Source organism: Teleopsis dalmanni, chromosome 2, assembly GCF_002237135.1.
Source record: "Teleopsis dalmanni isolate 2A chromosome 2, ASM223713v2, whole genome shotgun sequence".
NCBI lineage: Eukaryota > Metazoa > Arthropoda > Insecta > Diptera > Diopsidae > Teleopsis > Teleopsis dalmanni.
This window is the reverse complement of record NC_051847.1, coordinates 75144929-75171509: the sequence shown is the minus strand read 5'-3', so window position 1 is coordinate 75171509 and position 26581 is coordinate 75144929. Positions and strand designations below refer to the sequence as shown.

Genomic DNA, 26581 nt, shown 5'->3' with positions numbered 1-26581 from the left:
AAGGTTCTAAAAGGGTTCTAAAAATTTCAAATAAAATATTAAATAATTTTTAAAAATTTTACTAAATAAAAAAGAAAAAAGCCAAAAATTGTCTAATCCTAATTTAGTTTTAATGTTAATCAAACAAATTCTTTGCAGTCATAGCTCCTCTATGTCAGCCTAGTTAACTTCATTTTAACAATTTCTTACCCCTCTGTAAAGGGACACATTTTACGTTGTAAGAATGAAAAATATTTTTATACTAAAGCATAATTAACTCCATCCACGCATTCATACGAGAGTACTTTCTTTAGCGAGACTTTATAAATTTTCTTCAAAGTAACCCTTGTTTGCACATGGTGCGCTTTGGCTTCTGTGCTTCCCCAGGAACTACCTTCACATTTTGATGTTCTGGCATGGTACGCTCCAATATTGATATTTTCTCTTATAGGGTTGTTGTAGTTTTTTACAAGGAGCGTCACAAAGTGTGTTTTAGAATAATGTCCTATTGTCACGCGCCGATTTGTAGGACTCTCTTAATAATTGGAACATAAAATTGACATACATAATAATACGATGTACTAACAATATGGCGACTTTGTCAAAATTTATATAATTAAGTTTTATTTTATGTGGTTTCGAATTTATTATTTTCACGATTTGCCTTTAATTAAGGATAATCGAAAATATTGTCACTTTTGAGTTAAAGGGTAACTTCAACTATTGTTGAGTTCAAGGATAATAAGTTTATTGGAACAATTTAAACGTAGAACCCATCCCATGGTAATATTCGTGATAAACTCACTTTTAATCAAAATAGTAAGTAGTAGAAATACAAAATTATTTAAACATTTTTATTATTATGAAATATATTATTAAATATTATGTCAAATATATTGTCAAATTATCAAAGGATTTTTTTTTTCCAATCAAATTAAATAATGTTCTACACTTTTCTTCTTATTAATACTTTTTTTATATTGCTTTTACTACTTATATAATTATAATATACATATAATAATATAATGATATTTTTACATTTATTATATTATTTAATATTTATTTATATTATAATATTACCATAAATCATGTCGATTTCAAACACCAGTGTTTCAAAATCTCTCGACTTAATATTTTTAATGAAAGTCGAATAGATGTATTGAGCTTGTTTCTAAATAGCACAAAATACAAGCAGATACGATGGACGAAATTTTATTGCTTTTACAGAATCCACAACTATGTATTAGTGTCTTTAAGACCCTCTTAAAAGATGACAGCTAGTAGTGTACGTTGAGTTAAGCAACCAGTGACTGAAAACCGCCAGCTAATCATTTCTTGTGGATTATATTGACTTACTGTAGATATTTTAAGAACTCTACTCTTCAGTTTTTTTGAGATGAATAATTAAAAACTTTTAAGACTTGTGAATCGTAACTTTGTTCTTTAGATGCATATAAACACTGTGCAAAAGAGATTATTGGGAAGAACTATGGTCTATAATAAATTATCAGGCTTGTGTAACAACCATATTGAGACTTTAAGTAATGTATGATAAACAACTAGACAGTTGTAATTCATCCATTGTGCGGATGAATATAAGCCCCTTATTATATAGGTTAAGGAAGAAAACCGTGGTGTCTCAATTCGAATGGTAAACTAGTAACTACTAGATAGTAGCTACAAATATTTTCTGTTGAATAGCTAGAAACTATAAGTCTTGTGATCATTGTTTAGATAAACATTAATCCTATGTTATATATGTAGATTATAGGAAAAAATTATGGTCTCTAATGAACTATTAGTTCTGTGCACCTTAGTTTAATAGTAACTCAGGATGTGATCATGGCTTTAAATAATTTATGATAAACAACTAAAAATTTTTAAGTCTTAAATTTTTAAGTGGCATAACTACAGGGAAGCGACTGGAAGCAACGCTTTCGGGCCCCCGAACTTAGGGGGCCCCATTATAAATTTATGCATTATTATTAACATTAAAGAAATTACCAAAACTATACATTTTTCTAAAAATAAATGAAAACAAAACTGAAGGAGTAAACGATTTAAATGATGCCTTTGCTAATTGTAATACACAGAATAAATTGATGCATTGTTCAGATACTGAAAAAGACTTCAAACAGACGTTATGAAGATCTTGACAAAGCCTAATGTACCTTTTCTACACTTTTTCGTATAAAGGGTATAAAAAGATATTAGTAGGAGCTCCTTAGTTAGAATTCGCTTATGGGCCTAAAAAATGTAGTTACGCCACTGTTCTGAAGATCATTATTTTCATGGATATAAACAATATACATAGGTTTAAGAAAGAAAAATAATTTCTAATTAACTCTTATAATTAAATTATTTCTAATCACTTTTGTGTAACTTAATCTGTCACCAAAACACTCTACCAAAACCATTTCCGATCCTCTTTATACACTTTCGGCATAATATCTTTATTTATAAAATAATAAAATCCGATTTCTTCCTCTACAAAATTTATTCAAGCATTTCATAATCCATGAAAAATTATATTCCTCTATTAACCGGAACATTTTTTATTCCTTATTCCAACCAGTGTAAGTGCTTGCTTATGCAAATAAGGAAAACTAATATTTTCATTGTGAAGCAAATTGTCAATTTATTCCATAGATTTACGCCGTGGAGCAAAAAAGAGCTCCATTAATAAATGCGAGCAAAATCCATGCCTGAGCCCACACTTTTCTCAACTTGAAAGTACGGCAATTGACGATTTATACGCCACGGCGTAAATGTTAATGTTGGCAATGCCGGCAAATGCTGGCAAAAGCAGGAAAATCACATATTCAATATTTTGTAGCAATAAACTAGTACTAAATGATATGTTAAATATGGCAATATCAGCGCACCGCTCTCTGTGCAGCCCAGCCAACAATCAAAGCAATTTGATGGGTTTTACGAGAACAAATGAAGTTGATGATTTGTGTCTTTGATTCTGTCAATGAGGATGATTATGCGCAGGCGTAATGAGCTGTGCTACAAATGCAGCTAAAATAAATGCTACAGATAGCAGCATGTCTGTCTGCTTGGTAGTCCGTCTGTCTGCTTGTCTGCCTTACTATTGAAACACTTAGTCTGGCTCATCACTTTGCACTCGCTAGCGAACAACAAACTGAGATGGTTTCACGTATTACCGATAGACGACGTGGGTGGTCGCAAAGATTTTTGATTTGCATGCCAAATCGAAACCATTAAAGCTCATTAAAATGCGATACAATTTAAAAATCGAATTAATTAAACGCTTCTAAGCCGGTTTCATTAAGCTGAGTTCGTAGTTCGACTGATTTAAAATGAAATATTAGTAAACAAACAATTAATTTAATGAATGAAATAACAAGAAATAAAATAATTTGGAGAAAAAAAAATAAATTTTAAGTAAAAATTGAACGATGATTAGAAATTAATGGGCAATGAATATGTAAATCCGTATGAACGCATTATTATATTATACTAAACTTATAAAATAGAAAAGTAGAGTATGTTATACTCAAATTCTAAATTATAGCGTACATTAACCGTACCATAACCCAACTTGCATATCGGCAAAGTCTCTTTAACATAAATCTTAAAACGCACAATTTCGCTTTTAATTTATATCTTTATGCATAACTCATTGCTAACAGATTTATTGGCATGAACCCTTGTGACATTGTTACACATATACGCGTATATTTATGTATCTGGCAGCATATATATCACAATCCGAGGGCATATGGCACACTTGGGCGCTCTTGACCGTTTCTTAAATGAATCGAAATGAGCAGAGGTAGATAGCCTGGCAAAGGAGCTCATTAAAAGCTATGATTAATTTTGGTGTTAAAAACTCAAATGGGTATATTTTTGTTTTAAACGTTTCTGGTACATAGAATGCGTCAAAGTAATTTGTTTTTAATTTTATGATATTTCACTTGAATGTCTCAACTTTGTGCATTTTAAGTGGCGGAAAGATAATTTCATACAAAAGAAAGATACAAATTACGAGAGACACCACAAGCCGAAAGGATACAAAAGACTACATTGGCCGAACCATATTCATTCGGTGAAAATAAAAACGGCAGTTAAATGTCAACGCATAGATTTATGCATACACGTTCCACTCCAGCATAAGCCGCAAACTCCTATATTGTGCACATTCTCAGAACCAAGCTAAGCCACAGTAAATCGAGCCTCACCAAAACTGACACTGCCGCAGTGGATCAACATTAATCATTGCTTATTTTGTGGTGGCCAAGTTGTAAAGTGTCGGCATTAATGTAAATTATACACGTCCATATGACCAAACGTACGCTCACAGTGCCCCTCAGCCCGTTCCACATCTGCGCCATCCAAACTAAATAAAAAACACATACTAAATATTTGATACATTTTTACGCGTGTATCCGCAACAAAGGACTAAAATCTGAAATTATTATGTTATAAAGTATTTCTTAATACGCAAATGAGTGACTTTTTTAGGAATTTATTAGCAAACATTTGTAGGCGTTTTATGGCTGATTTTTTATTGATTTAAAATTTCAAATCCATAAGATTGAGAAAATATTTATATACCAGCACACACCTATAATTGCTGAAATCTATAAAAGTTGTAAAGAATTTTAAAATTTTATTTATTTTTAAATTATTGATCGCGTTATCTGTAAACTACATAATTTTTTTTATGTCTTATGGCCTTAATGTTTTACACACAAATCGTTTTCTATATAAAATTCCAAACTTATTTCTTACAATCAATTTAGCGAAACTAGTCAATAAACTCATCCAATAAAAAGACAGTTGTTGAAATAAAAAATTTAGTATATATATTTAGTCTGTATTTCATACAGATTAATACAAGAATGTATGGAATTAATTAATGCACTAAGTTAGAGATTCAAGGTAACTTTAGTTTGGGTTCCTGGGTGGCCCTGCCAGCTACGGTCACAGGTTGATTTATGACTATTTTATGCGAAAGGCAAAAAGTGTGTGGGCCCTTGCCGCCTCAGCAGTCAGGTCAAGCGCTACATGGCCAATTTATTCCAAATGTAGAACCTCCGACTTATTACACAGAAGGAAATCATAGGTATCTAGGTTAATATCTGTCATAACAAGCCACTGGACCATATGACGGCATGAAGCTAGGCTTAGCCTAACCCGTGGCATCTCCTGCAATGTGTGTCTACCAGCTATCAAAGAAAGAACATCAAAATACCTGCCATGTCTATATCCAAGCTTTTCCAAAACTTCGCTTAAGTTTCTGGAGGTCCCCTTCTTCAACAAACTCGGCGATATCTCAAGCCTGCCCATTGGCCAGATTCTTGCCTTTATCAATGCCTCTGTCTGGTTATACCTTGATCTTATTATTATTACCCATTATAACGAGAATTTGTGGATTCAAAACGGCTTTCTGAGCTTCTGAACACAACTATATAACTAACTAGTTCATTTACACAAACAATGAACTCAGAAAAGAATCCGTTTAAATAAAAGTGAGCGATTCCGATGTATATAGATGATTTCAAAGCAAAAATAGGATTTGGTGAAGTAGTTTTGACCTCAAGTTCACAATCTCTACCATTGGTTGTACCATCCATTCTTATCTAAGCTGCGTTTCAAATCATTGAAATTTCAGCTCACCTGATTGGGTGATTGAGTGAGCTGAAAACCTAAACCAATGCGATTAAGAGTACCCACATCTGTAACTTAATAGATAGTCCAGTTGCAATTAAAGCATTGTCTACTTGAAAGTTATATTTTTTTATTGCGTTCCCTTCTTTACGATTACTTTATTTGTTAGATGAAATTAATGAACCTTAAATTACATTAAAACAATTGGTCACCAATGATGTTGATCATATGAATACCTACTCAAATTTTATCTGTATTCACAGGCAATAAGTAAGCCAACAATTTTGCAAAGTAGTTGATCCAACTACTCAACTGTGTGGAACATAGTAATCTACAACTGACTCATTAATTTTAGTTAGTCAAATGGCCATAAGAACCCATTATTGGTTTTCACCCTGACGCAGCATGTCTCTCCGGGTTTGTCTGCTACGTGCGCGTTTTCACCACACTCGGGCATCAACTGCATTGAGAGTGCTCCCTTAACTTCATCATTCCATTAGAAACACCTTTATACTCAAACTACCGCACCACATATCATACCGTTAGAGCATCGTCATCTGTTCTTACATCATGACCAAGCGAGATTAGACGGGTTACCGTTAAATTGTCTCAGTAAACAGACTGGTGGCTCTGCTTAGAAGCAGATGAGATCCCTTGTCACATCATTTTTCACTATCTGGCATTGATGTGGGACAAGTAGAAAACCAAAGTCCGTATGCTTCTATGACATTCTGATATTAATAATTCCTTAATAGAAGGCATTTCGTTTGAAAGACTAAATGAATGAGCTTAATGAGTCCTCTATAGTTAGGGTCATTTGTAGCGCAAAAGGTCTCATATTAGCATTGCTTTACTTCTCTGAGACCTAGAAGCCTGTTGTTCATATTTCTGTATTAAACAGAATATCATTATCTTCACAAATCTCTTAGCAATAACTTTTGGAAAGAAAAAGGTTGTGGTCTTGAAGTACCATATAATATCTACAGATAGCAACTGTCAACATAGTAGCGCTATTATGTTGATCTCTATCTCAGACAGAAAACACCAAAATCAAATAATTAAAGTATTCAGCGTATTTCCAAGTGGATATAGTAGATTTTAGGAGAAGATATAGTGCTGCTCAATATATAAACTTAGTTAATTAGTTAGTAAAGCGCCATTTAAATAAGATGAATGGATCTAATTCTTTTATTCAGAGTGTTTTACTAAAATTACCGTAAATTTTTCTTTCAACAATTTATAATAGGAAAAAGTCGTATTTTTTAAAAGTATGGATAGAGCAATTTCTTGAAATGATTAATTTAAATGTCTGTCTAATGTGTAAGTATCTAAAGAAAGATGGTAATATGTTAGTATTTGTCTGAATTAGCTCATGACATATATTGCACAAAATATATAAAAACGATTTCGCTTTAATAGATGCCTCTTGCACCCTTTTTTGTACCGAAACGATAGTTGAGCCTTGTGGATTAAGTTTCTTAACTGAAAACTAATAAAAAAAAGACTCACACACAGCTTATTAAAGCTTGATACTCTGAGGAGCTAATATGGAACATGCAATCAAAAACTTGGTAAGGATGTCAGTAGTGTTTCTATATTGCCTGTGACTTGTGCTTCACACGTCACGAGGTTTTGGAATAAAATCAAATGTTATACCTATGTCATTTTTAAAATTATAAAAGAGTTTTTGGATTATTATCTGGTAAAACACTATGCAAGTGTTTTATCTTTAAGTTAATATATATAAATATTACAATTATAACAAAACTAATCACTGAGTTACTCTTAAAAATATATAATTCTTATTTACTTTGGTTTGAAATGTATATAAGTTTGTTGTGTGCTGCAGTTATGTTAATTGATTTTTAATATAAATTTATACTATAGTGAAATATGTGCCGTTAGTAGACGAAATACTATATCAAAAGAAATGTTAAATTAAAACTAGTTCTAAATGAAACTATTTAATATGTCTGTATTCTGAAATCATGTCATTAAAATAAGAGCAGTATAAACTATTTTTATACTATTGGTTTACAATGGTAACTGAGTGAAATTTTATAATTCTCAGTTGGTTAATATTATGAATACATAATGCTATATGGCGAAGGCAATTTATTGATTTTTTAATATAAATTTTTACAATAGGGTAAAATTAGATTTTAAATAATGTGTAATTATAAACAAATGACTTCCACTGAAAGTTCTTCAAATACCTGCTTCTTAAGATCGGTGCTTTGAAATAACAAACGACAAAATTTTATTTCCATCTAGAAATTGTTTATTGTTTATACTATATGATTACATCAGGTTAGGGTGCCAATGTATTTGTTAATCATAGGATAAATTGAGCAGCATAGTTTTAAAAACAGTACGGTGGGCTAGTTAAAAAATAATGCCGAGGGAAAAAATAAAAAATGCTAACAATTCGAAGGCGAAAATAATGCGCTATTGGACTGCCATTAGAAGCTGAAAGAAGATATGATTATAAAACTGATGTACCTAAAAAAATTGGCAAGTGAAAAAGTCCTATTGAAGACAGTTTCCAAATTAACAGCTCTTTATGATGAGTTATTGGGTATGAGCTTGCATAAGAAATATCAACTTAGATCAGTAAAAGAAAAGTAATAGTACAGTTAGTATATCTTATTCTAATTAACTAATGCAACAATCTTATAATATTGATGAGATGAATTAAACAGAAAAATATAATAATTTTTGAAAATAAATTAATTAATTGTGATTAATTAATAAGCAATTAAATAATTTTAATATATTAAAAAGAGTTAGTGAATCGAAAGGCATCTATATCACGTTTACTTCTAGAAAGGGCTCACGCCTAAATAGAAACGGCTTACGCCCGAATAAATGAACCATTCCTCAAAATGATGCTAGAAGCTATCTAAAAGTAACAATAGATAAGAAATTGATATGGTAAAATTATATATGTAGACAAAAAAAATCAATACAAACAAAACCGAAAATTTTGAATTTTAATTAGGTTTTTAGTCCTAAATCAGATGCTTCTATTAAATATAATGATAATGGGGTACTGTTCCTAACTTAATTCTAGACAGAGTTTAAAGATTGCAATCAACACATTATGAAGTAACTGTTGAGCTCCCTGGTATGTAAAAAAATATTAATATTTGGAAGAATCTAAAGATCAATAAAATCAAGGAACCACCCTAATAACTTAGTTGAAAATCTCAGTAAGACACTGTCTAAGCATGGTTAAAGATAATGATTTTGAGTACATTAACGCAAATACAAATAATCTTTTAATCATAATCTTGCTTATATCAGAACTCACATGGAAATTTTTTTCATTCTATGTGTTAATATTAATATTGTTAATATTTATTTATATTACAACTAATATTCCAAATAATATATTATGAGTCTGCATATTTTGCTGTCGCAATATATTTATGTAATATTAACTAGTATAGTAGTACAGGAAACAACATAATAGCCCAAAAAGGCATGCGGCAGTCAAGAAGTCTTATTATCCCTGAACATATAAAAGCTGAAGCTGTCCTAAACCTAAGCAGAAGAGATATCAAACTCTACACGGAACTGCTAACAAGCCACAATAGATTGCATTATCATCGGCAAAAGATGCGATTTCTACCGACTCTGTCAAGAGCTTCAGTAAACAGCAGAATACGTACTATGCGCCTGCCTAGTCGTGGCAAGACGTAGACTTAACTATCTAAGCAGCGGAATTTGGAGTCCTAAATACCTAGCTAAAAACACCCCACAGTAGTCAAAAAATTCTTTGAAACTGTAAAATTAGATTGATTGGGCGAAAGGCTCCATAAAAGATCTCCATAAAAAATAATAATAATAAAAAATAAATCGAAAAAAACACCAATATATAATATTTATACATAAAGATTAAGTCTTTTGCTTATGATGTAGAGATATATTCATACAGATATAAATATAAAGCACTATTAATACGCATTATGCGGTTATAGATCTAATATATAGTGCACATTATAACATACTAGCTTAAAATTTCAATAATAATAATTTTTTTAAATGAAAGATTACTGCTTAATAATTCAATTATATGTACATTCTGTTGCACGGAACCCTAACTTTATATATTTTAATATAATTTCAATATATTTTTCAAAAAAAGTTTAGAGGTGTATTAAAATAACAAAAAATGTAAAAACAATTCTGACTTACTTCTTACTCAATCAATGCTGCTTGCGTCGATGCAAATGCTGACTTCGGCAGAGCGCATGCTGCCGTTATATGCACTCAACTTCAGTTAACTGTAATGCTTGTTGATTGTCTTATATTCATTCATTTTTTTATTGATTTTTTAATTATTTATTATTATTATTATAATTTAACTAAATAGCAAAAACCGAAACATTATTATATATATTAATTAATATTGAAAATAATTATATTTTCTATTTATTTATTTATTTATATCAATTTATAACACAATTAAAAAAAATTATACTGAAAAACACTTTACCGAGTACGCATTTCACTGTAAAAATAACACTTTATATTTTTAAAGAAATTATTTAAAGCCTAATAAATAAATAATATATATAAATTAAAATTAATTTTAAACACAATTAAATTTACTTTACACACTTTATTTTAAAATTTCTTATTGGAACAAATAAGCCCACGCAAATTGCTTAAACTGATCGCACTTTACACTTGACACTCTCTTCACTAATTGATTTAATTCTGCCCTCGACCATATAAAACGCATAAGCGAAAAACAAGGCAAGACATTAACATTGCTTATTATCAAAAGTGCTCTCTTCTGTAAACAACAGCAGTTAACTTTCAATTTAAAGAGAAGATAACTTATTTTTTAGGTTTACAGGTGCATTAATGGTTCTAATTTTTAGTGCGCTTTTTCCTGTGCAAAGCAAGTGCGTTGAAATAAGTCATATTTTACATTTTTTAGTAGGCAAATAACATAACATATTAAAATTAACATTGTAATAATTAATTCATGTTATATAGTTAATATTGATAAAAGTGTACAGTGCCAACATAGCATCACAATGGCATCCATATATTATTGATGCTTTAAGCACCTTTAACACTATTAGGCTTTAGGCTGTATTTCACCTCAATATTTTGTAAAAATTTTATGTGTTTTTTATATATAAATTCTTTGTACTTCTTTTTTATATAATATGTAATATTAATTTAATTATCATTTTAAAATAAATATAATAATATAATATATATAAACATGTATTCTTTACAAATATAAATGATTTTATTTAAGCTTTTGATTCTTTAGTGATACTTTTGGATGCTTTGTGTTAGCGATAACGATATTCATACAAAATTATATTAACTCCCCAGACCTTCATTTATTATACATCAAAAAAGCATCACAGTAATAATGCATTGAAGTACTTGTAGGTATTAATAAGGCATCTATAGTTTTCCTATAATATGTAGTGCACAAAAATGCATTTACTTGATGTGGTAGTGACATCTATGATTGCTTCCAAAATATCAATGTATCATCGCTCCTGCATCGATTATTTCGCCTATTAGGGTTTTATAGACTTTTTGTATTTTTTGTATCATCGCTGATGCATCGATTCTTTCGCTTGCTGATTTTTTATAGACCTTTTTGTATTTTTACTATATACACAATTCTATATTTTAAAATTGAGTTCTAAGCAATTAAATACGTAAATATTATTTTATATTTCACCAACTGTAAGAAACTTATTTTATTAATAATTGAAATAATTAATAAAATAACATATAACAGACAACCTATACCTATATCATAACAAAATACTTTTATTAAAAGTTTTTATTATATGTCTAACTAGTCTTATACATCCTTAAAAACTTGATAAAATGAAGTGCTTATAATCACTTTCAAAAAAAGTGAATTCACTAATATTTTCAAAAAAAAAATACACTTTCTGCTAAGATGTAGAGGTTTGGAAAACCATTTAAAGAAAAATGTTAAATATCTCGGAATTATATTAGACATGAAACTTACCTTGCAATTCAATACGTATTAATAATGAAGTAAACAATTGCTTTGAATATTTATAAAAAAGTATGATCAACACTATGGGAAGATTAGCTTCACAAATTATGTACTGGACTTAAAATGTCGTAGATAGGTCTATAAAAATAAATGAAGTACTTAAGTCACAACTGAAAAAAAAAATTTACATGGAACTCAAATACTTTACCATATCTAATATTAGTATAGTGGATACACGTCTTCAGTGTAGAAGTCTGGGCCCCACAATCTATTTTTTATTTATTATTAATTTCTTTTTCAATTTTAACTGTATTACTTATTTTTTTACTGAAGACTAACTCAAATACTTTACCATATCTAATATTAGTATAATGGACACACGTCTTTAATGTAGAAGTCTGGGCCCCACAATCTATTTTTTATTTATTATTTATTTCTTTTTCAATTTTAACTGTATTGCTTGTTTTTTTACTGAAGACTAACCAATCTCTGTACTTATCACAATAATCGCTGTATTTATTGCGACGCTTTCAAAAATATTTTTGAATATTTCAAATTTATAGAAAATTTACTAGACTGGGTTTCTAGTAAGCGAAAATAAAGTTCTTCACGTTATATATTCTGTACCAAGGAACAAATATTCTGGTATTTATAATAACATCCATTACTGCACACAGGATCCTTTATCTAGAGTTAGAATTAAATAGATATAATTTCTCGTTATGAACCCCTCATATCCTGCAACTTACCAACGTATCTTTATCAAATATTTTAAAGCAGCTCAAAACCAACAATTTAATTATAATTCTTACAATGTAATTTATTTAAAATATTTAATCAAACATTGCCACTGTTATGCAACAATCAATTTGTTGCTTTGACTCCAACATCCAAGATACGAGGAAAAAAAATATTTCCAAATAAGAAATTAAGACTTTTTCGAAATCATTCGCATTCAACAAAGAAACTCGATACCAAATTGTAAATCACAAGATTGGATTAAGACGTTTTTGTGTGTAATGATTTCTTCTTATTTTTATTTTTATTTAATTTTAGCAATTTAATCTCGTGAAGCTGGAAGCGAACGGCAATTTCATCCAATATGCGACACAAGATCCGTACAACAACGGCAATAATCGAACAATGATAATAACAACAGAATTGATGTCTTAAAGTTGTCACAACACCTAATGACACAACTCGGATTACACCCACACACCATACAGTGTAGCACACACCACAATCCCAATAAGATATTCGGAGATACTATGGCCTGTTAAGGTTGTGGTGCATTTCAACGGAGTGCTCGTTTCATTCCACAGTTAAGTCTTATGTGGCCATTTAATGGCTACATTAGGAATTTACACAGGTCATAATTTCAAAAAAAAAAAGAAATAATAATAATATAAAACACTTTTAATAAAATATATTTCCTTGCAAAGAGCAGGTAAATCTTTTAATAGCATTCTTCACATTATCTATATCGGACTTTATTTCATTTTAAAGTACTAGTGTTTTAAAAATATAATTTATGTGATTTGAAGAAGTCAATGTTTTCTTAAGTATTTGATGACTCATCATATAATATTTAAACTTGCCAATTTTCCAACATTTCTGGTAGTTTCTAATATCAATGACCTTACTACCATCTACTAAGCCAAAAATATAGTAAACACAGGAAATCCTTAACATATACAAAAATGATTTTTAAAAGTATACTACAATATTTGGAATGATGATAATAGTAACGATATCAAATATAAACGTAAGAAGATGTAAAACTAGGACAACGTAAGTATAGAAGTGATATTATAAGGTAATGATACACAGTTGTGGCAGAAGAGCACGAGCACCCATATATATAAATTAAAAATGAATTGATGGAAGTATATGTTAATTTCTCTCTGTTTACTTTGTTTCCATTTCCTTTAATAAAGCATAAAGCGACAATATGACATTATAATATATTAAAATACTACCCTTACGTCCATATGCTTATATAGTGAAAACAGAAATCAATTTTTATTAAAAAATTGTGAAGAAATACAAACAGACAGAACATCAATAAAAACTTGGATTGGATTGATTGGATTAATCTTTTCTTACACTTAGAAAAACAATTTGGTTGATTTAATCTCATTTTAACTAAATCACAGGTTAAAATATTCCTACTCGACGCATAATGTTGCCATATGAGCTAAAACTTCTCTAACGAAATGATCATGCCAATTTAACTAGTATGTGGTTAGAGCATATTTTTCTAAGTTTGGGTAAGACTTTTGAAAATCCTTTTTAAGCAGCGTTGCCTTGGAATCCTCAAAACCTCATCGTGTATTTCGTCCAACCGAACGTGGAAAGAAGACCGCTGTTACTGAAATTGGATAATGAAATACAGAATTACAATTAATATGCAACATGCAACAGATCAAGTATGTTTTGCCAATAACTTAATTTTGTTAAGTTTTGATATTTTTATATGAATTACTATAAGTCTTCCTCAATATTAAGTGGGTTCATTATGACCTATTGTGACATTTCCTGTGAATTAGCATCTGCACTAATCTTTAGCCAATAACTTCATTTTACAGAAATAATTATCAATAAAAAGAGTAATTAAATGGTGTATTGAGATGTGATATATATTAATATAAGTCTTCCTCAAATATTAAGATAAGCTCTATGCGCCATTGGGACCTATCGGGCATTGCCCGTAGATTAGCATCAGCACTAGTTTCAAATCACAATTAAAATCACAAATGTACCTGTTTTTACACCCAAATTTTTACATATACACATAACAACCTATCAGCCATATGATATTGTTTATATCAAATATCATATGTATATATGATAACTTCTTTTATAATACAGAAATTAAAACTTTTATTAAAATATTTTGCGTATGCATATCTTAAATTACCTACCGATGTCCGTTATCTACATACGCCTATTGTTATTTATTATTTACGACCACCACTTGCTTTTATCATAATTATTTTCAAACTACATATTAAATTATCATTAGCGTCATAAAGGTGACAATAAATTAGTCGAAATACCAGACCACCCTCGTTGAAATTAATTAGAAAAAAATTAACATCAATTTTTGGATTCCCGAAAGAAAAAGCCGGACAAATATTTAAGTTTAAATTTATTTCAAAATTTATTCAAATTTATTAGTTTTTATTTGCAATTATTTAATTTAACATTTTGAGTTTATTTAAATATTATTATTAAATATTTTTTTTATAATTACTTTTTATGTACATAGCAAACATTTTAGATTCATATCTATTAAAAACTCCCGAAAAGAGAGTTCGGATCACATAACCGAAAATGTGAGTTAGGTTTGGTTACTTATACAAACTAGGACTAGAAACTTTATTCACTTATATATATATATTTACCAAATGTTGTATTATAAGTGTTACGTATATATATATAATTTTGTTTTAAATATGTATGAAATTTGAAATTATAGACTCACTTAAATATTTAATATTGCTTCCTATTACATTTTAATGTCTTCATTAATTTAAAAACATATTTGTACAACAAAAATTGTTAGTCTTTCTTATTCATCTTTATGTTTTTCTTTCCTTGTTTTTCTTCTTCCTCTCTTTCCTTCCTCTAATCCTATTGTATACGATTTTCATTTCAAAATAATACTTTCACTGTAAAGATGAAAATGTTTTACTTCCTACCGGTGAAAGTACTACGTGGAAACCGTAGTACCGACCGAAGAGTTACTTAGCGCATTTTCACGTTCTTGTAGTTCCTGCAATTCTTCTTCTTCCCTCGTCAATGGTACAGTTGAATGATTATAGAGACCCTGAGCCATTAGTTGAAGTGCAAGTGGATTTTTTGTGCCACTGGACTTTTTTAATTTGGCACGTTTATTCTGAAACCAAATTTTGATTTGTGCTTCGTTCAAGCCAAGTTCTGAGCTGAGCTGCTGGCGACGTTTCTCTGTCAGGTAACGATTCTCATTAAATTCGTGCTATTTTATAAAAAAAAAGTAAAAGATTAAGAAAAGGAGGTTTAATTAAAATGGCTTCTTATAGATTGTATTGTTATAATAAAAAATATTGAAAAACGATATTTGGCTAGACTCAAAAAATTACGATATTTAAATCAAAAAAATTAGTAATCACGATAATCACTACCATTCTTCAATCTCTATGAAAAAACGGTAATATTTCGACGAATTGATTAAAACCAAAAAAAGGGATGAGATATATATTATCTCATTATCAGTGACGAGATATATATTCTTAACTATACGTGAGTCTCAGAATTGATTATAAGTAATGCATCTGAAATATATTTGGTGTATTTCAATTCGTAGATAAACAAAATATCGATAAGCCAAGTTAGTGTTATTACACAATTAATGCTGTTTAATAACACACTATTGCTTTTTTATGTAAACAAATGAAATTTTGTATTTTATCTATATAAATACAACTTGTACCTTATGAGTAGTGAAAATCAATTGACCATATAATTTATTAATAATGTATGACTAGTACTATTCTATTGTTGGCGCGGTGTTTTTACACGTATGTTTAAGCTCTTTAGTTATAATAATATTCAAATAACCAACTTAGCTTATGTTATAAACGCAAGTTCTAACTAATTGAAATGAAAGTTGCACAGCAAAAAAATTTTAAAGTGCCTTAGGCCACTTTCATAGTATATTGGTGCCGTCATGAAGGGGATTAAATAATTTATGTCAAATCTCTAGAGACTATTGAATAGACTTATTTTCAGAAAAATGGTGAAATATTTTAATAGATGTAGTAAAAAGAAATCCATTATTTTCTGAATAGATGGCTTAAGTTATCTATATTCTGCGTTGTAACCGATCGGGTAACACTAGATGGCGTTTTGAACACCAGCCAAAACGTGAAGTCTTTTCTCACTTCATCAAATTTTGGGCAATATTCCTTTCGGTATTGATATTAGATTTCTGGTAAGACAGTTTTGCCTTTAAGACCTGCGATTTATTGTGAAATATGTCTAATAAAGAATTTTTTTTTCTTTTTTTATAGTTATAATTTAGAGAAGTATTTTCAGGACTTTATGCTGAGATACCCTCTTGCAATTTTAAAACAGTAAATTAAATTAAATATATTTATTAGAAAATCAACTCATTATATAGTCCTAACATTCTACAAACTATATATGTAGTTATTAATAAGACATCATTAGAAAGTACTTCTAATATATAGACATATTAAACAGAACCAATCCTTATACTGATCTCACACTAGAGTTTTTATTATAATTTTAGCTGTCAAAAATGTTAAACTGACTTTTGAACCGACATATCATTTATCAGATATGTCAGATTTACCATATGAACACACTGTTTAACTAGTTCTACAAAATATTTACTTCACACATATAATACAGGGTGCCTGACGAAACTTGCAACAAACTTCGCACCGATCTAGCTGTCAAACCAATAATGACAGGAAACTCACAGTCAACTCATTTGACAGGTCATTGTCTTGTTTACAAGCGTATGAAGGCATTTTAATTTTTATGTTGTAGAAAAGAAGTTGTATGGGATGAAGTTCAAACCTGAAAGTACGATTGATTTATATTTGACTGGTTATCATTCGAGCCCTTCACCACCTAAATCAGAACAAATCATTTATGTCTCGTACTATAGCTCGATACGCTATCACCATAGCTACCGTATCCTGGTAACGTTTCCCGATGCCTAGGAAGTGGCCCAAACACAACAGTAACAACATTAAAAATGATTCGTAAAGTGAAGAAGCGAGTTTAGTGAAACCCTCGCAGTTGCAATCAAATGGCAAAGGAGCTGAATGTATCTCGAGAATGCAACACACTTTGAAAAATGAGCTCGGACTGAATTGCTATTGATGTTAAAAAAAGTGCATGATCTCACCGACGAACAAAAAGAAATTAGAGTCGAAAGGGCCCAAGTGCTGGTTCGTTTGGCCGAAGGTGGTGGGGTGGTGGCTTGCCGAATTTCGTTTTTTCTACTAAGTCACCATTCGTAATACAGTTCCATGCTTTATTCCATCAAGACAGTGGCCACCATGACCACCTGATATAAACCCTTTCGATTTCTCGTTCTGAGGTATTCTAAAAAGTAAGGTTGGTACTATAAAACACCAAAATGTCGATCGTCTAAAGCAAGTACTAAGCCGAAAATGAGCCAAAACCACTTGCGGATAATTTGGGTTAGCTTCATTAGCCGCTTGAAGGCCATAATTTATGCTAGAGGTGGCCATATTGAACCAAAATAAATTAACTTAAAAATGTAAAGTTCTTTTTTCACATTTTCATTTATCTTTCATTAAATTTAACAAAAATAAACAAAATAGAACGTTTGTTGCAATTTTCGTTAACCACCCTGTATATGCATATGATAAATACTTTGCTTTAAATACTTTACTTGATAAATAACAGCTTTATTTCATTTTATATGAAAATTTCATTGATTTTTCAAAACTATTCACAATAAAAAAACTATAGCGGTTTAAACCTTCTTTGCTATCACTTTATGTATTTTAAAATTCATTTCATTATTTATTTCATTCAATATACCAATTTTAAATTGTAATTGCAACTATAACTCACCTTTAGTCGCGCCAATTGCGATCCACTAAATGCGGTACGTGGTCGTTTATCTTCAGTTTGTGTCGGCGATGAACCTTTTTCACTTGCAGGTTTCTTAGGTTTACGCGTACGTGGACCTGTGAAAAAAATAAGAGAAAAACAGACACAAAATTAAATTAAATTCACACCCTGAGCAGGAGAAACGAGATAAACATAAAAATTCCATTCGAGGAATAAAATATACGTAATTGCGCCACAATGACTGGACGCATTCGAGTATTCTCGCAATTGAACTCTATTCATTCGGACTTTCGGTGCTGCCACACCGCATGCATAAATACTTCGTGTAACGAAAATTAACGCGCTCTCAAGATTTATGAGTAGCGAGAAGTACACACGAATTGCACATAAAAATAGTTCAACACATTTACGCATAAAGTGCGAACCAATCGACCGACCCGCCCCCTTCTTCACCCACTAGACTACGCCGTACAACAACAAACGATTTGCATTAAAACAAATGTGCGCACAATTAATTCAAATGTTAAGAAGTCAACTTCCGTTTCCGTCATTTTCGAATCATTCGTTTTGCGAAAATAATTAAAGTTTGAAAATTTCCCTCGTCATTGTTCGAAGTAATCAACACGATGACGTTGTACTGTAGCTAATTTCAATTTTAATTTTCTAAAAATAAACGGCACTAGACAAGAATACAACATCAAATATATAATTACAATATGAACACATACTATATATCTATACATATATATATATGCTTGTGATATTGTAGGTATCTACGCATAGACATTGCTATATAAAAAATCAAGGCATTAGTAATCTATCTGTTGGTTTCTGTTGGTTACTGGTTGAGGGTTGCAGAAGGACTATGAGCAACTATGGAAAAAGATGTTTTTGTTTAATTAACAGTTTAAAATAGACAAGCGTAGATAAAGCGTTCCCGAAAAAGGGTACTCCATATAGGACGGAGTGGTTGTCACATTAAAATGTCTTCCCAAAACCAACAATAGCGCATAAAATAGCTTTAACCAAGTGATTAAATTTTATTACAGGCTAAAGGATTTCTGAAGTCATCAAACCGAAGCAACTCTACAGTCTTGAGTTGCTTTTCAGTTATCAAATCTGAGTTGAAACTTTGCTTAGCTGTGCTCTCTATGTAACAGTTTGGGCCGGAGTTAGTCATACTTTTGATTACCAAACTAAGGACATTTACGGAAATGTATAAATTGTTTGTTTATTGAAATTCTTGTTTGCGAAATAAAGCAATTATGGCTTACTAATGAGAATTTCTGGTTAAACGCAGTGAATTCTAAAATTGCCAAACTAAAATTTTGCTGCATTCACAGCAACTTGTGACCAACAGAAAAGGGTTCCGGCATCATTAGTGTATTGAAAATGCGAATATCTTCAATTTGAAATAGTGCTTGATGACCACAACTAAAGAAAAATTACTTGTTTCAAAATTCTTTGAAGAAAATAAGTTTCTTTTGCGTAAGGCAGCAGTTCGAAGTCATAAATAACAAAATTACAAAATATAAATTAAAATAAGTTAAAGTACACAGTGAAATAATTATTAATATTAATTCAAGAGGTTCCATGTTCCATGTTTTTCCCTAAAACCAAACTGGTGGGAGGGTATTAGATTTTTATCGTCAAGAAATGGTTTCTACTTTAAAAGCAGTCCTCTTTCAAAGAGTTTAGAAAGATATAGCAATAAGCTTATTGACCTATATCTAAAGGCAAGCCTAAGAACTGTCATAATAACTTTCTAAAAAAACAACAACATGTCAGGCTGACGTATATCTTAAGAAAACCTAGTGATAAAATCTGTTATGCGTCATGAGAATGGAACCCCCAAGACAGAAAACGATATGGGAGATCTGAGAGACTGAGCAATACACAATCTATTAAGATAATTAGAAGTAGCAAAGAGCGAAGTCTCCACTTTGACAGTATATATTTCTGGTGGTATTTAAAGTTGAAACCAAACCAAGTATTTTCTAGAAATATGTCAAAATTTCATTTTTTGCTCTGTAATTATTTTTTTATCAATAATTTTAATTCTAAACAATTAATTGATGTTCTAAGTAAAACTAAATTAGTTCCGCAAATACAATTTTTAGATACCATTAAACACCTTATGCAATTTAAAGTGTTGATAAGCTAACCGAAAATATTTCGATAAGGACAATAAATAGATAATTTCACCATCAAGTTTACATGAACTAGTTTTAATCAGTTCTAGTATTCTAATAAATTTTAAAGATTTTAAAAGATAAATATTTAAATTTACAAGTTCTATACAAAAAAAATGATATATAACGACTTTAACGACTCAAACTTAATCGAACTCATTGTACATAATTTCTCATAGTATGTTTGATAAGAATTTTGTTTTCGGAATTTTAATTATTTTTTAATTGTCATTATTATAAACAAATTCACTTAGAATTAATATTATTTTTTTTGTGATTTGTAAAATTTATTACTATTTAATATAATAGCAAGCAATTTTTTATAATATTATTTTTAGAGAATTCTTTACAAAATAATAATTCTACATCTAATTTGGCTTTATTTATAATAAATTATGTGTAAACTTTCTATTTACTTTCAATTTACTTGAGAAAGCCAAATAACGTTCGAAAGTATCTGAATGCATTGTCACTCACTCACAACTATTGGAAAAACTATTGGAATAACTAATATAACCGTTACATGGTGTAAAGCAGGGCTGTCAAAAGCGCGGCCCGCAATTACTGTTTATGCGGCCCGCAACATGTTCCTAATCAACCACAATGACGCAAATTTTCTTTTTCTTTTGGTGTCCTTTAGTAAAATCACATTATAAGATTTTATGGTATACTAAATAAATGAGTTTCAATTAATAAAACTAAATTTAACATTATAATCGTATTTTTATTTTTTCCAGAAGAACTATGAACTATGTATTTGTTTCTGGGGCCCTCCAATCTGTACAATGATTTATATTGGCCTGCGATCACATCTGATCTGGACAGCGCTGGTGTGAAATATCAGTTCTTATACTACTTTCTTTTTGACACTAAAGATATCTTCAATGACACTTGCACAAAAATTTTTATTTTCATAATCTTTCACGATTCTTTCTCTGAGATCTATTATTATTGATGTTTTAATAAATACCTATCCTATATGTACGAGTATGCACATATGTATATTATAGGTGCATGTACATGGCCACTGGTTGCTTTTATACTTTGCAGACTTTTAAAAATGATTAAATTTGTTATATATCTGTCTATCTGTTTATCTATCTGCCAGTATTTTATATATTTTTTTATTTTATATACTAGGTATGTTCTCAACATCAATGGCTACGTAGAGTTTATATTATTTTTAATGTTTTTTAATTTTATTCAAATAATATTCTAGCTAAACGCTTTGTTTAACAGTCTAAGTGTTTCACTGTATGAAGTACAGTAAAGTCTTTTTTACATAAAATTTTAAAACTCTCTCTGATACAATATTTTGATTCACATAAAATATATATTGCTTGTTTATCCGAAAAAAATCATCTAAGCAATTGCTTTATAATTAGTACGTACGCTTCTAACAGTGCAACCAATACTCAATAAAACATTATGCTGAATTTCTATTATAGTTTAATCTTTTTAATCTCTTTTGGAATCATAACTTATAATAAACAGAAACAGAAAAATAAATTTGATATAATTATAAATAACAGAAAAAATTTGTAATGATTCCGCACTATATTAGAAACCATTTTTATGCTTAGCATTAATAAAACTACTCTCCAAAAAATACTATTAAACAAAATTTGTAAATTCGATTTACTAAAAAAAAATTTAATATACTTATATATAAGGCTCATGTTCAGTCCCTCAGCTTATTCATGACTTCAAGGTTTAATTAGAAATATAATGTGAGACCTTTTATAAGTATTAGTCCATTGGAATACAAGGAACTGAAAAACTAATATATTGGAACTGAACTGGGTGTATTGGATATCATGACAATAGTTACAGAGATATTATATTGCGAGCTAATCGATATTATTATTATTACTATTTGATATCACAAATTTGTAATCTTTTGACAAATATTTATATTTTCTTTCTCAACAGCAAAGCTTCCGCTTACTTTATTAAATTATTTTTGATAATTAATCATTAAAAGAATTTTTAAATTCACAAAATTTTACATCGTTAATTTGATTTAATTATTTTAAATTCTTTCAAAGCGTAGATGTATGCCACCTTTAGCATTTAACACTAAAGGCTTCATATCAAATACCATAGGAATTGGTATCTTTTACCAAATCGCAGACCAATGCAGTTACGTGAATCATTACCGAAAGGTATCGAATTGATATTATCACGTTCACGTATTTTTTCCGGAGAAAAACGATTAGGATCAAATTTACTAGGTTCAGGGTACACTTTGGCATCGTGATGATATGCTATTATTGCTATTAGCACTTGTGTATCGTTTTTAATAACGAACTTTGAGTTGCCGGGTACAACATAATCTCTAGCTGCTTCCCAGACTAGATGTGGACCAATAGTGTAAAGACGTAGAGTTTCTAAAATTAATTCAGATAACTTATTTAATTTGAATGTTGTTTAGAAAAACATTTTTTTCTAACTACTATACCCGACAAAACTTGGTCCTAGTAATGCATATCTTTAATGCAATCATAGGTGAATTCCTGATTATATTTAGTAAGTACTTCATTTATTTCATTTCTCAATTTATCCTGTACTACATTATTCCTTGTCAATTCATAAGCTCATTCATTCAATTCATAAGTTGTTGATGAAGTTTTAAAGCCCGCCAAGAAAAAAAACAAATGCTTGAGCAGCAACTTCTTCTATAGTCCAGTTAGTTCCTTTCCATTGTCCAATTTTATAGATTTTGTTGTCTTCAACTCAATGAGTAAGTCCATGAAGTCATTACGTTTTATATTTTTACTCTCACGTAATTCCACAGTGTCTCATACAATACGCATGTAAAAGTCATGAATGGCTTGGAATATGGTACGTATACCCATTTTTCTTGTCAACTGCGGGAAACTTTGTATGAGCGCCATTATTAGTGAATTATGTCTATTCAAGATGAAAACCTTTCTACCCACACACTACCTAAATACTCCTGATCATTTTGTTAGAAAAATTTTAGCTAATGTGGGAAAGAGAATATGAAAACTGATATGATACGTCGAGTATGAATATATTGATCTGAGATTTAGTTAAAATCTGGTTAAATTAACCAAATTATTTTTCTGAGTGTGCACCTAATTGTAGGTAACGGGAAAAATTATGGGTAATACCTTGATCTCTGAGAGTGTTTGATATGGTTTTTAATTTTTTTTTCACATTTTGTTCCATATTCTATTGGTTCATTTGCATGTCAAACTCGAAGACTGGTAATGTAATGGAATCAACATTGAAGTGATTCAATGCAACTTTTATTTTATTGTTTTTAAAGATGTCTGAGTTCTTTATCATATTATCTTAAAAACCATACTGTATAGCATTTCACGCTCCAAATATGCAGCAAATTTGATTAGTATATTGATAAGTGTTTTTTTAACAAAACAATAAATAGTAGATACGATCACGATAAAGTTTTTTTATAAAACTCAGAAACAAACGTTCAGTCGTACTAAAATTAGATACTGATATAATGTAATTTCTTGGTAAAATATTTGCCTAAAACCTATTTTAGTCCCGCTATTTACTTATATTCAAACGATATATATATCATATGTTGCATTTAAACGTCAAAAATAATTATCTTAAAAAATTAGTGCAATAATTTTTTAAATTTTAATTAAAAACTAATAAATTAAAAGTTAATTTTTAATTTATTTAATTTATTTTAAAAATTTAATTTATTTAAATTTTAACTTGAATAAATATTGTTATTCTTATGTATACTAATTTTGTATAGCAATTTACTTTAACGGCTTTAAGGTTTTTATACTCACTGTTTCCTATCAAATGTTTAAAATAACTTTTGTTGAACTTACTTCTTCCTGTAAAGAAAAATGAAAGAAAATCGATTAAAATATGTTCACAACAATCAATAAAAATAAATAAAAAATAAATTTATAAATAAAGGAACCGGGAAGAAATGATTAAATTCCTGAGCAGACAGAAACGTTGAAAAAGTTACTCCTTATAGACGTGAAAAAATTTCAAAAATAAACACAACAAATAAACTTTCACAGTCAAAACACACTTCACAAAACTCTTCCCCCTCTTCCAACTCTTTAGCTATATGTCGGCATTAACAAATTTCGCGTTGCTTCAGAGAGAGAGATAAGATATCCTGAATTTAAGGAAAACAACCTTTAAAATAAATGTACCGAAACTAATTTTACAACGCGCGATTTTCCAAGTTTAATCGTTGGAAAAATTGAACAAATCAATTTTGTCACCAAAGCACCCAAAGCACCGAAGGCACAGAAACCGTCCAAAAACAACAAATCAGCAATAAAAATCGGAACAAGCTTAAAAAACATCAATATCAACAACAACAATAAAAAAATCAAAATTAAATTAAATAAAAAACTCAACAAAACAATTGGTTTGAACACGTGTTCACACGCAGGACCTTAACGAAATAATTCACTCACCCCAACGAGGAGGCACAAAAAGAGTGTGACTGGTGTTATCTGGGTTTAAATTTCACACTCATTGTTGCTGGAGTGAGTAGCAAATCGAAAGTATTCGAGCAAATATCAAACCTTGAACCTGTCAGCAAGTTTCACTAATATTCCTTTCAAATCGAAGGTAAGATTTTTCAAACCATCATCGGGATAGGACATTTTAAAGCTTATGCCGGGTAGTGAAGATAAGGGAATTCAAAGCATATTGAGATACAGAAGCAGTACTTGGAAGTACATAAATAAATTTGTAAGAACTTAACAATTTAACAACAGCATTCCGTCACGTGTGCATGTCAGCTATTCAAAAGGGGGTGGACTGACCCTTTAAATAATTTAAATAGGAAATATAATCAGTTTTAGTTGGAAAGTTCTGATTTATTTGTGTAGATAATGTATTTAAATATCCGAAAGTATTAGCATTTGACCGTTTTTGTTCCGCTAGTTGAGATTATACATGTGTATATGTCCCAAGTATATATTTTAAAAATTGGTTTTTATAGTGAGACCATTTGCTCACGGGAAGATGTTTCACTGATGTGCTGACAAAATTTCATGACATATAAGTGCTTATGAAATCGACATAGAAATGGACATTGAACAGAAAACAAATAATAATTTTATTTTTAAATTCTCATCGAAATATATACTTAATAAACTTAATTTATGACAATGATTCTTTATTTCATGGAAACGCTTATTGGTCGTACACACGGCTTTAAAAGAGTGGTAAGACTAAGCATGTTGGCCAACTGAGAGCCATGATAACAAAAAATCTCATAAAAACTATGGATTGGATTGAACAACACAAGAACATTCACTTATCACATACTTCAATCAAACTTCCATAACCCGAAGTTCTTTAACTCGAATTTTCTATAATTCGAACTAAATAGAGTGCAACGGGGTCTAGAGAGCAAATTACATACAATTACAAAAAACTGATGTGAAAAAATGTTCAGAACTCAACATTCGGAATATAACATCCAGATGATCAAAAATAAAACTTTCTTTTTACCATTTCTTTTTAACTATGCTGAAATATGTTGTATCATAATATGCAGGGTTAGATGAAAGCGAACTCAGAGAGTTGGCGAACGATAGAGTCATATGTGATTCAAGTTCTCAAAACGAAGAAATTAGATCTAGAAAGGAGAACTAGAAACTAGAATAAGAAATATAATAAATAGAGTGGACACCAAGAAAATGCGATGAAAAGTGGTGGTCTGGACGCAGATCGAAAATCAAGAGAGCATGGCTTGAAATGTCAACATAAAAGAGACCCTCCTCGAAGTAATGCGAAAGCGGTTCCGAGGGGGAATAAGCCTCGCTGAAGAGGGGGTGTTTTAGTCCGTATACTACATATTAATGTTAGGGAGTCGGGCACACCATTCCGACGACGGTCGGTTAGACGGTGCATAAAGCATTCCACCTCCTCACCACAAAAAAAAAAAAAATAATAATAATAATATGCAGGGTTAAGCAATTGAAGTGTTACTAATATATATTTATAGTTTTGAAAAATGCAAATCAAGTTGCTACTTATTGAACGTACACAATTCCTTTTTAAAATTGTGAATACTCCGACCAATGTACACCTTCCAACAGAGTTTTTCAGTATTATTAGTACAATTATTTACTACTAAAGCAAATAAACA

At 30.0% G+C, this 26581-nt stretch overlaps 1 protein-coding gene across 1 annotated transcript in view; it reads right to left on the bottom strand.

The window, feature by feature from the left end:
* Positions 1–15232: 15232 nt before the first annotated feature.
* LOC119685717 (homeobox protein invected) overlaps positions 15233–26581 on the bottom strand; it is a 72438-nt gene continuing 61089 nt past the window's right edge. The window contains exons 2-4 of the mRNA XM_038100076.1: positions 24285–24290; positions 18254–18369; positions 15233–15632 (exon numbers count right to left, since the gene is read on the bottom strand). Coding sequence (XP_037956004.1) covers positions 15348–15632; positions 18254–18369; positions 24285–24290 — 407 coding nt within the window. The 3' untranslated portion in view covers positions 15233–15347. The remainder of the gene's footprint in view (positions 15633–18253; positions 18370–24284; positions 24291–26581) is intronic.